This window comes from Morone saxatilis, unplaced genomic scaffold (assembly GCF_004916995.1).
Source record: "Morone saxatilis isolate NCDOM2014 unplaced genomic scaffold, NCSU_SB_2.0 Contig20, whole genome shotgun sequence".
Taxonomy (NCBI): domain Eukaryota; kingdom Metazoa; phylum Chordata; class Actinopteri; family Moronidae; genus Morone; species Morone saxatilis.
The window spans coordinates 23,270,893-23,286,071 of record NW_023339763.1 but is presented as its reverse complement, the minus strand read 5'-3'; the positions used below and the strand labels follow the sequence as shown (position 1 = coordinate 23,286,071).

General features: G+C 42.0%; 1 protein-coding gene across 4 annotated transcripts in view; it reads right to left on the bottom strand.

Moving 5' to 3' along the window:
• robo3 (roundabout, axon guidance receptor, homolog 3 (Drosophila)) overlaps positions 1-15,179 on the bottom strand; it is an 89,491-nt gene that overhangs the window by 7,546 nt on the left and 66,766 nt on the right. For 2 of the 4 annotated variants that reach the window (XM_035667004.1, XM_035667006.1), the window contains 16 exons: positions 14,507-14,588; positions 13,302-13,470; positions 10,501-10,667; positions 10,281-10,402; positions 9,932-10,148; positions 9,257-9,381; positions 7,563-7,749; positions 6,646-6,888; positions 6,020-6,059; positions 5,664-5,803; positions 4,672-4,947; positions 3,560-3,707; positions 2,829-3,047; positions 1,748-1,947; positions 1,458-1,565; positions 481-648 (listed from right to left, as the gene is read on the bottom strand). In XM_035667004.1, the coding sequence (XP_035522897.1) occupies positions 481-648; positions 1,458-1,565; positions 1,748-1,947; positions 2,829-3,047; positions 3,560-3,707; positions 4,672-4,947; positions 5,664-5,803; positions 6,020-6,059; positions 6,646-6,888; positions 7,563-7,749; positions 9,257-9,381; positions 9,932-10,148; positions 10,281-10,402; positions 10,501-10,667; positions 13,302-13,470; positions 14,507-14,588 (2,611 nt within the window). The remainder of the gene's footprint in view (positions 1-480; positions 649-1,457; positions 1,566-1,747; positions 1,948-2,828; positions 3,048-3,559; positions 3,708-4,671; positions 4,948-5,663; positions 5,804-6,019; positions 6,060-6,645; positions 6,889-7,562; positions 7,750-9,256; positions 9,382-9,931; positions 10,149-10,280; positions 10,403-10,500; positions 10,668-13,301; positions 13,471-14,506; positions 14,589-15,179) is intronic. The other 2 variants (XM_035667005.1, XM_035667008.1) reach the window with 1 other exon arrangement.

Below are 15,179 nucleotides of genomic sequence, written 5' to 3'. Positions count from 1 at the left end.
GTTTTGTAATTAGCTGTAAACCTCAGGCCAAAATATAGAAAAACTGTGTTGTCTGCTACAGGGAGGCACCATGTTGCAGAATTTCTGGGTCTTGTAGACCACATCTTCCGTTTTTCATGTATGGCTACCAACTTGGGATGTTGTATACTTGCTATGCTACAGTTGCATGTTATAAATGTTATAGTCTTTCACAAGGGATGATCTGGCAACTGGTCACAGACACAAGTGTTTCTAGCCAGTCTTATTTTACCCCATTGTGCAACACTGGAGGAGGAAATACTGCAGTGCAGTAGTAAGGCATGATACAGCATAAATGTGGAGTCTGAGCTTGGTTACAACAGTGTAGAAACATACAACTGTTGTCTTTTCATCTCATTTCTACAGGGAGTGAAATACACGTTCTCTGTGCTTAATTTCATTCCACTACGCTTAAACTAAATAATAACTGAGATACTGTGCTCTGAAATACTACTGTCTTACTGTCGGTGTGCCTTTGTCCCGAGCCCTTCCGTTGGTGACTGCTGCTGCTGTACTCGCTCCTCTCCAGGGAGGACAGAGCACCATTGGCCACGTTGCTGGCCTCCATGCACCCCTGGGGGACCTGCAACCTGTTCTCCGCTGGGGGAGGCTCCGGGGGTGGGGGCAGGTCTGAGCAGAAGGAAGCGGAGGCAGAAGTATGCATGAAGAAGAGTTTGGAATATAAGGAAGAGAGCTTTTTGCTGCCTTTTTCGGTCGATGCATTCAAGCTAATTTTAGTGTGAGGTTTCTGTTACATAACAGCTTTATACTGCTTAAAAAAAAAAAGAAAAGCATTTTGTTTTTGTTGTCTGTTTTTATGCACATAATTGCGAGAACCCAAGAGGCCAGCCGCAGTGTTGTTTTCTTTTAGAAAACAGGGGTACATTTTAATTAACACTGCCTTTCTGCCTGTTAAAATTAGCGTTCTGATTGTGTGATTCACATGCAGCCTAGTGCTGTTTACTTAAACAAAGCTGGGGATGGTTATCTGGTAAACATATGGTGTGTGCAGATAAAACAGAGTCTGTAAGCTAAGATTACAAGTCAAATCCATGTCTATAATACACATAACATAATAAAACACTAGCCTCATATCTCGCCTTTGTGGCCAAGTTGTAGATATTCAGTCACAGATAGTGTTTCAGAATGTGTTCATGTGCTGAAATATTATGGGCCGCGTTTATTCACTCACTGACAAAGAAGAATGAATGACTTCCTCTTTTGCAGTAGAGCTGCATATTCAGCTACAGAGAACATTTGATGTCCTACGACGGTGTCATTGTCACGCAAAATAACACCTTCGTTTCTAACAGTGAACTGTTCCCTGGATGTAATAACACAATAACACTTTCTAAGAAAATATTAGTAATGAAAAACAGAAATGTAGATGTTCTGTCCCTGAAGTGAACTTGTTTAAATCTAAACTGAAATCCACTCACCTCCTTGTATATCTCTTCTGTATGCTGAACTCTTAGACACCTTTTTTTTCACTCGCGATTTTTGGTTGGGAGGAGTGCATGTGTCTGCTGGGGATGAGCGACTGTGCACTGTTTGAGAGGAAAAGACAGCAATCAGAAAGTGCTTTTTCTCCAGTCTGAACAAACATGGAGCATATAATGCAGTCAGTTCTAGGGTGAATGTAAGTATGAATGTTCAGCGTTCATGGTCTTGTTTGGCCTTTGTGTGAGGCTAGTAATGCGTGAGAACACATCGTTGGCGGTCACTTTACCCGGTGTAGTGGCGCTGACATTGTCTTCATTCAGAGCTGGCCCCTGGCTGTGGAGGCAGCGATGGGCAGGACTTTGGCACTGCAGCGTGCCAACCTCTGATGAGCTGTGATGCTGTTGGCCGGAGAGGTTGGGGTTGGACTGGGTGAGCGGCGGGCTCGGCGCCTGGGGAACTGGCACTGGACCGCAGGGTAACCTTCTGCTATGAGAAGTAAGGGCGTCATGTTACTGGAGAGAACAAATCGTTGGATTCAGAGGCTAAATCTTTGGTTCAGAGCGAGGTTTATGAAAATAATATAAATTGTGCGTGTTTTTTTTTTTATCTTTATGTTATGTCTTTTTTATGTCTGTTATGATTGTACCTGTTCTATTGTTTTTTAAATTGACCATTTAACATCTGGGATTAGCTGAGTATCCAACATGTGGATTGTTCAGTTCAATTCTTTGTATGAAAATGTGCAGCTACGCTGTCAAAATACATTATTCAAGGGAGACTAAAGTTAGTATCTAAAGTTTACTAGCATTAGCCACCTTAAGCTACCAGCGAGTAATGCTGTAGAAAGACCCCTGAGTGTATTGGCTGTGTATTGGCAAGTACTTGGCGAAACGATACATATATCACAATACAGGGGTTATGATTCAATATATTTTGATATATACTGGAAGACAGTGTATTGGGATTACTTCATGAGGAAAACTGACGCTACAATATGTATAAAATCAGATTTTTTATTTTATTTATCCCACTCCTATAACACTGTGTGTATAATGACCTACTGTAATGGAGGAATTTGACAGATTGGTCTAAATAACAATAACTTTGGTAATGCTACAGTGCAATTGTCATTATGGAGTAATAAATAAACAAAGAAAATATATATATATATTTGTCCTTCTGTTAAGCAAGCAGTAAAGAGTGGGCAGTAAAGTATCTGGGGAAAAACACATGGATTAAAAATGAAATAACCTTCCTAAGCACAGTGGAGGTTTGCATTCATTAAAGCAGATGCAATGTATTTGTTCATGAATTACAGTGGATTCAAATATGAACACTACCAGTCAGTGCTGAGCACATTCACATACCGTGACAGCTGCTGGCTGTCTAGCTGGTTGAGGCGGGGGAGGTCGTGGGGGGCTCGGCTTTCCTCGTGAGGCGATGGGGTGAGTGTGGCAGTCGACTGGTGACTGTAGGAGGTGGCTGGGGAGGAGGCGTTGTTCCTCTGTGGGGGAGAGGGTCCATCCTCACAGCCTTCCATCAGATAGGTCCTCTCCGGGAGGGGGGGGCACCACTCCTCATCCGAGCTACGAGGAAGAACAGAGAAGTGTTGTAGCGAGATGAGTATAATGTAAGCGACATCTTTTGTGTTTTCCTTAAAGATATTGTAGAGGTGCAGCCTGTTGTCTCACTGGTGCCTTCAATTCCAGCTAGCTGTGAAGCTACTTAAAGATTAATGCTGTTCTTTTAGGCTCAACTCAAGGTAGAGGGCCTTGCCGTTGGCAAAACTGCAGGAGGCGAAGCTTCCACTTGGGTGGGATCACAGCTATGAGCGTGATACTGAGTGATAGTTTACTCTGAGGTTTGCAGGGAGCGACTGGTAAGGAGGAACACAGCTAATTGTGTTTTAAGGGCGGGGAAAACAGCTAAATCACTAAAGCAATTGACCACGGCCGAGGTAATTGAGTTGTTAAAGCCGGAGGCATAAGAGCCACGTTGGGTTCGATACTTAATGTGCCGTTAGAGGTGACAGTAAGTCTAAATGATGTAGAAGTTTAATACTAATTTATATGTGAGACGGAGTGGAAGTCTGACTCACCCTAGATCCATGTCCTCGTGCTCTGGGGGCTGGTCGTCCTGCTCACACTGTTCCAGCTCTCCGATGGGGGGAGGCGGGGGCAACGCCTCCATCCAGGTCAGAGATGGGGTCTTAACAGCCTTACCCATCGGCTTCTGCTTGGGCTTACCTGTAAAACAGAGGGAGAGAGAAACAAAGTGATTCACTTGATACTAATGCATTTCCCAGCAGGCCTGTGGCTGAAAGATGTGAATATGGGTCTGACCACAGGGCAGCAAAATTTGATTTTTAAGACAATTATTTTAATTTCACTCTTCTAAAAAACTCCCTGTAGCACTGATGCTATATAATCATTTAATTTATTATAGAACACATCTAAAATCACAAAATGTAGCGACTAGACAGCTGGGTAAATGTTCCAAAGCTAATGATAACTCTTGTTGTTTTCAAGAATTAATCTCATTATTTTATTGATAAATCAGTTAATTTGTTTTAACTGTTTGTTTTTGTTTTTAATTGGTGGAAAATTTCCAAAAGCCTGAGGCGACATCTTCACATTGCCTGTTTATCCAGTCAACAATCCAAACCCCCGAAATATTCAGTTTAATATCTCACACAATAAAAAAAGCAGGGCAGTTGAGAAGCTGTAACTGGGCAATTATTGGCATTTTTGCTTGAAAAATGACTTGATTGTCAAAATAGATATGTGATTCATTTATTTGTCGCTCTACTAATCAGTTAACTGAAAAATCATTTCAGCTCTGACAAAACTAAACAATAATAGATAAATGTGTTGAAAACATAATTACAACACAATATGAGAAATCATGTAGTCATGATAACATTTGAAAAGCTAAATAAAAAATATCTTTATCATTTTCATAGTCTGGAGGCAAAGCTGGAAAATGCTCAACAACCCTTTTTTAATTGGGATGGGGAGCAGTGATTGGTCAGTAGAGTTGAAGGGTCTTGAGGTACAACAGTGGCTGGAGAGACTGGAAACTGGTGCCAGACCAGGCACAGATTTTTAAAAACTGAGAACTATACACATGCTAAACTGGTTCAGTTGGTGACTTTCAACAACAAGATGTGACCAATGACAGAGCAGGTCATGTTCCTTGTGCTCTCCTCACCATTGCAGCGGTCCGGCTGGGCGTATTGAGCTCCGGAGGGACCCGGCTGGGTGATCCAGTGTCCGTCATCTTGCTGCTCGCCACTTTGGGCCTGCGTCTGGTTGGCGAAAGGCATGATGGAGGTGGAGGCGTAGGGGGTAGTGGAGGTGTGCTGGGCGTATGGGAAGCTGTGCAGGTCCTCACTGGTGGCATCGATGGTGCTGTAGATGGGACCTTCGGTGGAGCCTCCCATGCTATACTTCTCCGTCTGGTTTAGGTAGTTGGAGATACCGGCTTCTACACAGGGATGGATGTAATGTTGAGTACAACTTTCATGCTCTATTTTCTATTACATCAGTTTTTCTGAATGCCTGTAGTAATCACTGAAGCTACTAAAAGACTATCTATATATATACCATTTATTTATATATACAATATATTTTTTAATATGAGGTTCAGAACATTAATGTAATTAACAAACAACTATTTGTTCCATTCCCTCTCCTAGCATTGATCCCTGAGGATTGTTTATTTTTCTCCCTCCATTGGGTTTGAACAGAGCGACTGAAACTGCTGTTTTTCATATCTATGTTGGTAAATTAACCATTTATTTCGACTAAACCAGAGTTGGTAATTGTTGAAACTACTTTGGTGAGTATTATTTTGTTTCTGTCCACTTTAAATTAAGTTACGATCTTCGGTTTTCTTGTCTACCTTTTTAATGGTTTATTTAGACCAAACCAGAGTTGGTTGATTGATGTTGGAGCAGTTTAAAGACTCACTTGGTGAGTTGTATTCTGTAGAGTTTAAATGAATACAAGTGTTTTTATCAGTGGAGTCCGGTGGGCCGTAGAGCTCGCTCATTTCTTTTGGTCTGAGATGCTGGGCTCTCATCAGTCATATACAGCAGCTTTAATGAGAAAATCTGCCACGACAGCTTTTATAGCAGCACAAGAATCCAAAAACTGATATTCATTTACTGCATCTACCAAGCTGTTTCAGCAGCATCCTACCATTGTAGTATCTCTCAGCCGTGTCGTGATTGGTGGTGCAGCAGTTGACCGCCTCTTTACCACTGTGGACAAGGTTGGTGGTGGGCCAAGAGTCTGCCAGCCACGGGTAGTTGCCCATGTTGCCTCCCAGCACGCCGGGCCTACAGAGACATTCTGGCGTTAATTTAAGACATGGTGGGACACAGTACAACAGCAGCGTCTGTCCAGATGGAAATACAAAGACCAGAGAGAAAGATAGAGGAAGCTACGAAGGAACATTTACAATGATCAGTCCAGTCTACTGATGAGTGTGAGTTAAACAAAATACAGAGACACAGCAGAATATAGAGGGTATATCAAGGATATAATTGAATTACCTTCCATTGAGTCCTGATCCCTCTCCATGAGGGAAGCCAACTGCAGGAGACAGAGATAAAGAGAGAACGATGAGGTGGAGGGGTGAACTGACTCATGGATGTTACATTTTGGTGGCCTACTTGGCGAAACTGCTTATATTATCCAAGATCAGCTGTTCTCATTACCACAGAAATCTTTTCAATTCCCCCCACTGGAAGAGCCCATTTGGTAGAAATACAAATGTCATAGCACAAAGAAAACTAAATCATGCATTTATGTTTTTCTGAATTGAGTCATAGGCAAGTGATACATCTCTATAAGCAAGTATTGCTTCAGTAAATAGACTTATTGTAAATTCTACAATAGGACCTTATGTACAGGATGTAGTCAGAAATAAATATAGAGGTGTTAAACAAGTACTCAAGGCCACATTTAACCTATGAGAGGATTACGCTGTGGCTATTTTTCCTGTTGCTCCCAAATGTATTTAAATGTGCTTAAATGCCTTGGGCTACAATTTGAATGCTACTATGGGTAATTTCCACTACTTCAGGCACAAGTGCAAAGTATCATATCAGACAGCAGACAGAGACAGCCTTGGGTCAGTAACAGAATATAATGTCCCACCACAATCATTCTTTCTGACCTGCTGGCGTGTATGCAAAGGAGGCAGTGTAGTGGCTCAGCTCCTTCCTCTTCTTGCGCCGGCAGTAGATCCAGACGCTGAAGCCCATGAGGATGACCCAGCAGGCCCCGCCGATGCCAGCGATGAACGCAGGCTGCTTGACCACGTCGGTGATCTGCTCGGCCAGACTCACGCTGCTCTCCTCTCCGCTGTCGCTGGTGCCGCCGCCACCGCCTGGCACAGAGGGCTGTTCAGCTGGCAGCTCTGGGGGAAAGAAACGAGAGGGAGGAGGGCAAAATAAGATGACAAGGACGAACTGAGGGAGAACAAAAAATTATTTTACCTTTTCCTGTCATTTTATTCTTTTGTTTTTAAAGATAGAGCAATTGATAAAAACCCAACCATGTATATTGAGTAACCTTTATAATACATGAATGAGCCTAAAGCAGTTTTATAAAAAATTATAGAGATAAGAAAGTCTAGAGCAGGGGTTCCCAAACTTTTACATGCCCCCTGTCAAATTCTGAATACAGTATATTTCCTTGATTTTATTAATACAACTGTTTGTATCACATATTACTGCCACACATTCAACAGTTGTTTCGCTCAAAACTGTCCTCATGGTGGCATTGGAGGAAAAGTCAGAGGATCACCAAAATCATTATGATTTATTCTCTGGGGACCATAAATGTCATGAACAAAATGTCTTGACTATCCATCTGATAGTTGTTGAGCTATTTCAGTCTGGACCCAAGTGGTGGACTGACAGACAGACAATGCTATCCACAGGGCAACCCTGCACGCATGGCTAAAATAACTAAATAAACATTCTGATATTTTAAAAATGAATCAAATGAATGAAAATTTGCCCCACAGACTAAAAATGTTAATTTCTCTTGCACATCTCCACCGTGAAACCCATCTCTTTCTGGACTCACTGATGAGGACGGACACCGGCTGACTGCGGGTGCCGATGCCGGCGCTGGTCACTGCCGCCACCTCCACCTTGTAGAGCACGCCGGGCATCAGGCCTTTCAGCACCGTGGACAACGTGTTCCCGTCCACCGTCTTGTTGATGTAGTAGGGGGTCTGATTATCGCCGCCGCCACTGCCCACACACCACACCTTGTTGGGACAAACAGAGTCGGCACTGAACTTCTTGTTATGCAGATCATCTCATGTTTTTGTGATTCTTTTAGATCCTTGTCAGTCTGTGCTCCTCAGTTGAGTGTATTTGCATTTTCATTCACTGATGAAATAGTTAACTATAGTCTGCAATTTTTGATCTGTTCAAAACGACATCAAAGCACACTGGATATTCCCTGTGTTAAATGTACAGTAGTCATTGAACTTGACTACTACTTAACCACTTTGAAGTCTTAAAAACACGGCCCTTTTCTTTTCCTTTGACAAGGAATTATTTCTGCATGTACACTGACTGAACAAAATATTAGGGTCATCTTCCTGAGATTGAATTGCAGCGTCTTTTGTGCCATCCACAATCCTCCAATCACACCCAGCTTCCTTTAATCTACATCGTTTTTTGTGATCAGTATAAATGTAATTATGGAAATCTCATTCTTCTTAACATTTTGAAAATTAGGTGCAACTTTTGTGTGAGAAGAAGCTGTGAGGATGTGTGGAAATGTTTTCTCTGTGTTAAATGCAGGGTTCGTATAGCTTCAGCAACTGCATTTTATCCAGGTTTAATTGCATAAAAAGATACCATATACATGTAGTAGTTATTTAAAGTGTCAAAATATCCTTTGGTGAAACTATCCGATCATGACTGCTATTTTGAAGACTTGAAATTACTTTAAATCTATTAAAATTAATTTTGCCATATTGTACAACAATATTTGTATTTATATTTCCATCGTAATATACAAACAAACAACAACAAACAAAAAACTGTCTGACATACATTACATACATCTAATATACATTTTATGAAATAAATGGTGCGTGCATCAAGAAACGACCACTTTGGGACAGTTGAAATCCATTCAAACACAGGAATTTGTATCATATACCAGTTTGCCAAGGTGTAACTCAGAAATAAATAAATAAGAAATAACCAATTTAGGGATTTGAATATAATGTTGTATGACCACAAAAGTTATTTCTACAAATATATATTTTGATAAAAAATTTCAAAGTGACCTTTTGTGAGAAGCTAGCATGTTTATCCTTACATACTATCACATTGTTAGTATAAATAGTGAAAAGAAAGTTTACAAAATGTCTTAATACCAACAGTAATCAATGCACATTGTCACTTTGTTCATATAAACATTAATTGTATGTTTTCATCACGATTATTTATTGCTAGCTAATTTCCAGATTAAGGGATTATCTAGCTATGAATAACATCTGAACATGCCAGGAGACAATAGAAGTATGATGTTTCATTTCAAATATTGAAAGATTTTTGGTTTATATGAGTGATTGTGTGGATAAAATGTTACCAAGCCTACCATACCAACAACAAAAAATAAGCATTTTCCAAACTTTCAACTTTGTACAAACCCTGTGTTCAGCTTTGTTTGTTTAGTGCATGTTGCCTTCAGATAAAACACAGTGACACTGCTCATGCATCACACATGACTCAGCTCGGCTGAGGTGTGTTTACCCTGTACTCCTGGATGATGCCGTTCTGCATCTCGCTGGGTGGAGGCTCCCAGGAGACGCTGATGCTGGAGCTGTTGCTTAGCTTCACTGTTGCCACTGTAACAGCTCTGGGTGGGGCACTGGGGACTGTGAGAGGTGGGGGGGACAGCATTCATGTCATTTCATCAACATCCTTACAGTGAGCACAAAGCATTTAAACCGCAAAAAATAAAATTGCTCAAGGCAATGAAAGTGTGGACCTATAAAACACAAATCGAGAAACATGAAAGTGAGCTGTAGCAGGAGGGGAAATGAAGTTTTATTGAGTGCTTTAAAAAGTTAATAATGTTTTTTTACCAGACTAAGCTACTCAGGCAGGTCGATCCAAAGGCTATAAGTGCTGACGGCAAAAAAAAATTTCCACTCCCTTGTTTTTAATCTAGAGTTTGCATCAAGCAATACAAACCTGCTGTGAACCTCAGGCTACAAAAATGGTGGTGTGTGGAGGCTGAATTTAATGAAATAGGGATCAATATAAATGAACCCAAATTGCGGAGGATATAAAATTAACCCCAAAACGAGATAACATTACTGAGATTCATGTGGTGTCAGACGGGTTAATGAGCAACCATTTTCAAGGCCTTGCAATGTTTTGTTTTGGTGCAAACATGTTCCAGAAGTCCCCAGATTTTAATACCTTCTTCTGCGGTTCGAACCAGTAACGTTCGGCTGTCCTTGCCCTGGAATTCATCAAAATAGGGACGGATCTTTATCTCGTACTCTGTCCCTTTGAGCAGGTTGGTGAGGACGGTGCTGCGCTCGGAGGGGGCATTGATGTCCTGGAGGAGCCAAGTTCCCCCACTGGGTCGGTAGAAGAGACGATAGCCCTGGACGTACTGAGACTGGCGGTCAACCTTGATGAATAGAGGGTGACATGGGGAAATTAGAAAAAGGTAAAAGAGAGGAGAGATGGAGGTGAAAGAGTACATTTTTCTGTTTCCTAACCCCTAACGAAACCCTCAAAAGTTCCACAAAGAGCCACTCACCGTCCAGGATACTCGGATAGAAGCTGTTGTCAGTGTGACGGGATCTTGCAGCTGGACAGCCACCTCACCCAGCTCCCTCTGCACCTGCCTGTGGTCCACTCCCTGACCTGTGGGACTCACATCTGAGAGAAAACACACATGTTAACTTCTCCTCAGAGTGCTGCCACCAGTGCATTCACATAGTTATGTTTGATTTGGCGGGAGAGAAGTGCAGACTGACCTTGCGTTCTGACAGGCTCAGAGATGGGGCTCGGGTCACTCAGGCCGTAGGCGTTGACTGCTCGGACGATGAATAGGTAGATGGTGTTAGGGAGGAGGCCGGTGATTGTGTGCGTTTCTATCTTGACCATGTCTGCTACGGTCTGCCATGTGCTGCCTGCTGATTGGCTGTGAAAGGATAGAAGAAAGAAATTATAACAATATGGTATCATGATATTTACTGATGACCAAATAAGATGACTTTTGTTCAGCTTTGAATGGATTTTCATGGCTGCTGCTTGCACATGTCATGTAAGCAAAGGTGGAGCTAACTTTGAATTATTAAGGGTGTAGCTAATTAACCTTGCTTGGCAGCAGGACTCATGAGATCACGCAAGAACCCCTGTCGCTTGTGTCTGAACACAGTGACTGTTTGCTTGACCACAACAATGGCGGCTGCTAAATCATGTATCAGAACTGGAGAGTATTTCTTCATTGAAAGAGGAGCAAAGAATGACACTGAAGACTTTTCTCGATGGAAAAGATGTTTTTGCTCTTCTCCTGACTGACTTCAGTCAGAGTTTGTTATATAGTTATATGTTTTCTTTGATCTGATTAGTTCAAGTTCGCCTGTGATAGATGGTGATAGGTTGCGATCACACGTATGCAAATGCGGGTGAGTTACCATCACCTGCCGAAAAACAATGTGGGCAGTGCGGGATGGTCCACATATGGAAACACATGCAATTGCTATTTGTTGAGGCTGTACTCAGTAGAGTGGCTTGGCTTAGATGCAAATCTGCTTTTCCATCGGAAGCAATGGCTCTTTTGCCCCTTCATTTGCTTAAAATGGAAGTGAACAGGAGGCATATATTCGCCAATGTTGATTTTGTGTATGTGTGACTGTGCCCATAGACAGGTGGTTCATCCAATCACCTGCCAAGTATTTTTTGAAAGTGCCTGCCCTTCTCCAACGCAGGTTCGAACAAAGCATCTGGCGCAGTCAGTTTAGTAACTAATTATTTGTTATGGATTCATCTATTAAATATTTTCTCAAGTTATGTATTGGTTGTAGGAAACACTGAGAAATAAGCAGAGATAGCTGTCAAATAATCGGAATATAAAGACTGACAGACCACACACTAAAGACTGTGTGTGTGTGTATGTTTCATACTGCATCCAGGAGTGCTTTGCAATGCTGATTTGATACGCAGCTACACAATTAAACAATACATGAGAGGATTTCCAGATAGCAGCATCTATTTTTGGCTTCCTCTAATATTTCTTATCTGGTAAACAATAGCAGATGTGAGCAAAGTCACTCGGTTCAGAGTTTGTGCTCACTAAGAAGATCTCCTCCAAATGATACAATTTGTTGTCCTGATGAATAATGTAATGAGGCTTGTAAGAAGGCACAGCTGCCAACAAGAAATGAGGCCATGTTCTTAGCCTTGTGGCACTCCCCCAGATGCATCCGGCTACCCCTCAATCCGGCTCCATCTTCCTCCTGTCGATTCCCTTTTTCTCTAAGAATTCACCATCACCTTGGCAGAGTGGCAGCCACAAAGGCCTCCGCAAACATTTGTTTGACACTTTTAGATTTTCCCAAAGGGTACAGTGCGGGTTTTGTGGTGAAGCGTCAGTGCTGAACTGCACAATTAGACCAAAGTGGAAAACGACTCATAAATACTCATCTCTCGTGTGTGAGAGCGACTGCCCCGTGCCGGCGCTAGATTCAAGGTAACTTTGTGCAAGGCTGCAAGGATGCAGCCAGGAGAATGAGAAGCCTGCCTTTGTACATTAAATAAATGTACACACACACACACACACACACACACACTCACACAGGCCCCAACCCTGACTCTTCCCTGTGCTCTTACAAACAAACCTTAGCACCTCAGGCATGAAAAATTTTATTGCAAACATCCCACCGGCCCCCTCCAGCTGCTTTATAAAGAATCAGTTTACGTTACTCGGAAACGCTCTGCTGCTGCCATGGGCCACGGTGGACGTCTGGATCTGATTAAGCTCTGCCGGTGTTCCCCTCTTTATCGAATTGGAAGGGCACATTTCCCCAGAATGCTGCCTCTCTTCCTCCTTCCATCCGTTGAGCCACCCATCCTGCTCAGCTAAATCTACTTTGCCCCGTAATTAATCCAACGTGGACTTCCTCTCAGGTGGCAGTACCTGAAGGGTTCTGCTGAGATACATTCAGGTTCAGTTCTAGATTCTGAGTCTAGATTAGCCATGACGGACAAGAAAGACCATAGAGGCCTTTCACATTTGTAACTATGACCAGTGTGCATGTGTCTGAGCACAAGAGAGGTTTTGATGACTTATGTCATCCATTTAAATGTTATAGCTGACCAAACTGGTCCGTAAAATTAAAATCATTTTATTAATTGAATAAATTGATTTTGTATGTTTTTTTTATCTTTTGCATGTGGATTTGAGTCAAGTTTTCAAGGTCTAATAATAGTTAATAAATATGGTGGCTCCACTCACTTTAAATAGCACCAAACTGTGAAAGAATTTCATTAGTCTGGGCTTTTACTGTCCCAAAATGTAAAAGTTTTCTATTATGACAAGACGAATACTTTTGCATTAAAATTGCCAAATTAAATTGGATAAAGACATCTAAAGATATTCAATACAAGGAGAATACAGCCTTGGCTGCTAAATAAAGAGGAGGACTGAGTTGAGGAAAATCTAATCTGTCCCAGATGGCTGTGAAGATGTACCGCTGTTGGGTGAGATCAGGGGAAAGAGTGTGTCCATTCAGGTTCTGGGACTTGCCTTTGATGTACATCTTGCGACACTCACCTGAAGGCCTCGATGATATAGGAGGTGACGGCAGCTCCTCCCTCGTGCGCGTTGGGCTGCCAGGTCAGAGAGACGCTGTTCTTGGACACGTCCGTGACGATGGGTTTGTGCGGAGGTCCCGGCAACTGGAAGGGCTCTGTGGCCTGAGCGACTGACGATTCTGCGCTCTCTGGAGCGGTGGGGGGAATAAAGATGGAGGCGATGGAGAGAGAGAGAAAGGACGATTAGATTAAACTGCAGCATCCGCCTTCAGCATTCCTGCCTCATAATGTCCTCTGTGTAATCCTGCTAATGTTGATTGAACATTAACATCACCGTTGCTACAGGCTGACTTCCTCACTTCTAACAGGCTTTCATTTAGCTTTTCATGACAACTATTAGATCTTAACTAACCGTTACGATGCTAATAGTCAAATAACAAACTAAGGTGCCATCAAAGCAGCTTGTTAAGTCGTTATTCTTTCGTTTAGTGCCACTAATGAAATCTCTACAGCTTGAAATATTTTACGTACTAATGCCTGATGGGTTGTGGAGAAAATAAAAAGGGCACAGCCTCACAAAGCGCTGTAATTCAGTTGACAGTGTGCACTGTAGCAGCAGCCGACGATGTCGCACCATTTTGTCTAAAATGATTAGCACGTTGTAAGCCTTTATTTATCACCAGAAATGCAGGGGTTGATAGTAAAGATTAACAAGTAACACACATGAGTAAAAAATACTATTTATGTTCCTTTTTTAAAACTGGACTAACAACTGGAATAACAACCTCTGCAGAAAACAAAACTGTTGTTCACATTCATGCACTCAAAGACATTTATATCTGCAGTATGCCCGGTAACAGCCGTGGGACCAGTAGGGGTTAAGTGTTTCAATTAGTTTCAGCTACTTGTTTCATTCGAGCAATGAAATGGTCACAATCTTGTTACTTGGACATTTTACAGAAGGATGACACACTGAGAATTGCTTCTTATCTGCAGTCACACTTTTATCTATAACTGATAATTAATACTGTTAATTAAAGACAGTAAAATAGTTACACAGTGACTTTTCCAAAGTTACCCTAATTAATAGAAATAGACGAGCATTTTCAGACACTTCTTTTTCCAGCTGAAAAGGGTTCTTTTAAATCGTATATCTGTGTTATACGTTGCCACTTCACAGAGCTGTCATTTGCATGTATTTAACATCACGCAGAGACTATTTACCTTTGACTGTGAGCACTCCACTCCAACTCGTCTCTCCACTGGAGCTGGAAGCCAGGCAGGTGTAAACCCCAGAGTCCGTTTCCTGGCAACAGTAAAAACGTGTATCATTAGTTTAGTGTGTGTGCGTGAGAGTGTGTAAGTGTGTGTATGTGTATGAGTGAGACCGTGATACTGTGTTAATGTACCCATTACCAGTGATTGAGCCTAAATGTCATATCTCTCAAACCAGAAATGTTTGTACTCAGAATACCGAGCAGGGGGAAGTTGGCGTGGATGAAAAGCTGGCAGAACAGAGAGCTGCTATTCACACAAAGCCGACCGAGTGACTCTTTTCCACTTTCACATCAAAGTAAGATTGGCTTTTTAGTATCAGTGCGAAGCAGCTCGTATCTCCCGTCTGTGCCAATATGTTTAAAAAGTGCATCTGTAATGCCGTCAGTGGCCATCGCCTTTTGTCTTTCTGTCTTTTTCTGGATGGTTATAGCAGCATGATGAGGTAATGAAAGAAACTTCTCACCGCTGCAGGCACGGAAATCACACAGCATCATATTAAAACCCTCATCCTACCAACAGGGTAGCCGCAGACCCTAGAGGTGTACTTTTTGTCATTTTGTCATAAGTGCTTTACTCTATCATTCCAATTATATACAGTATGAACATTTCATGTCAATGT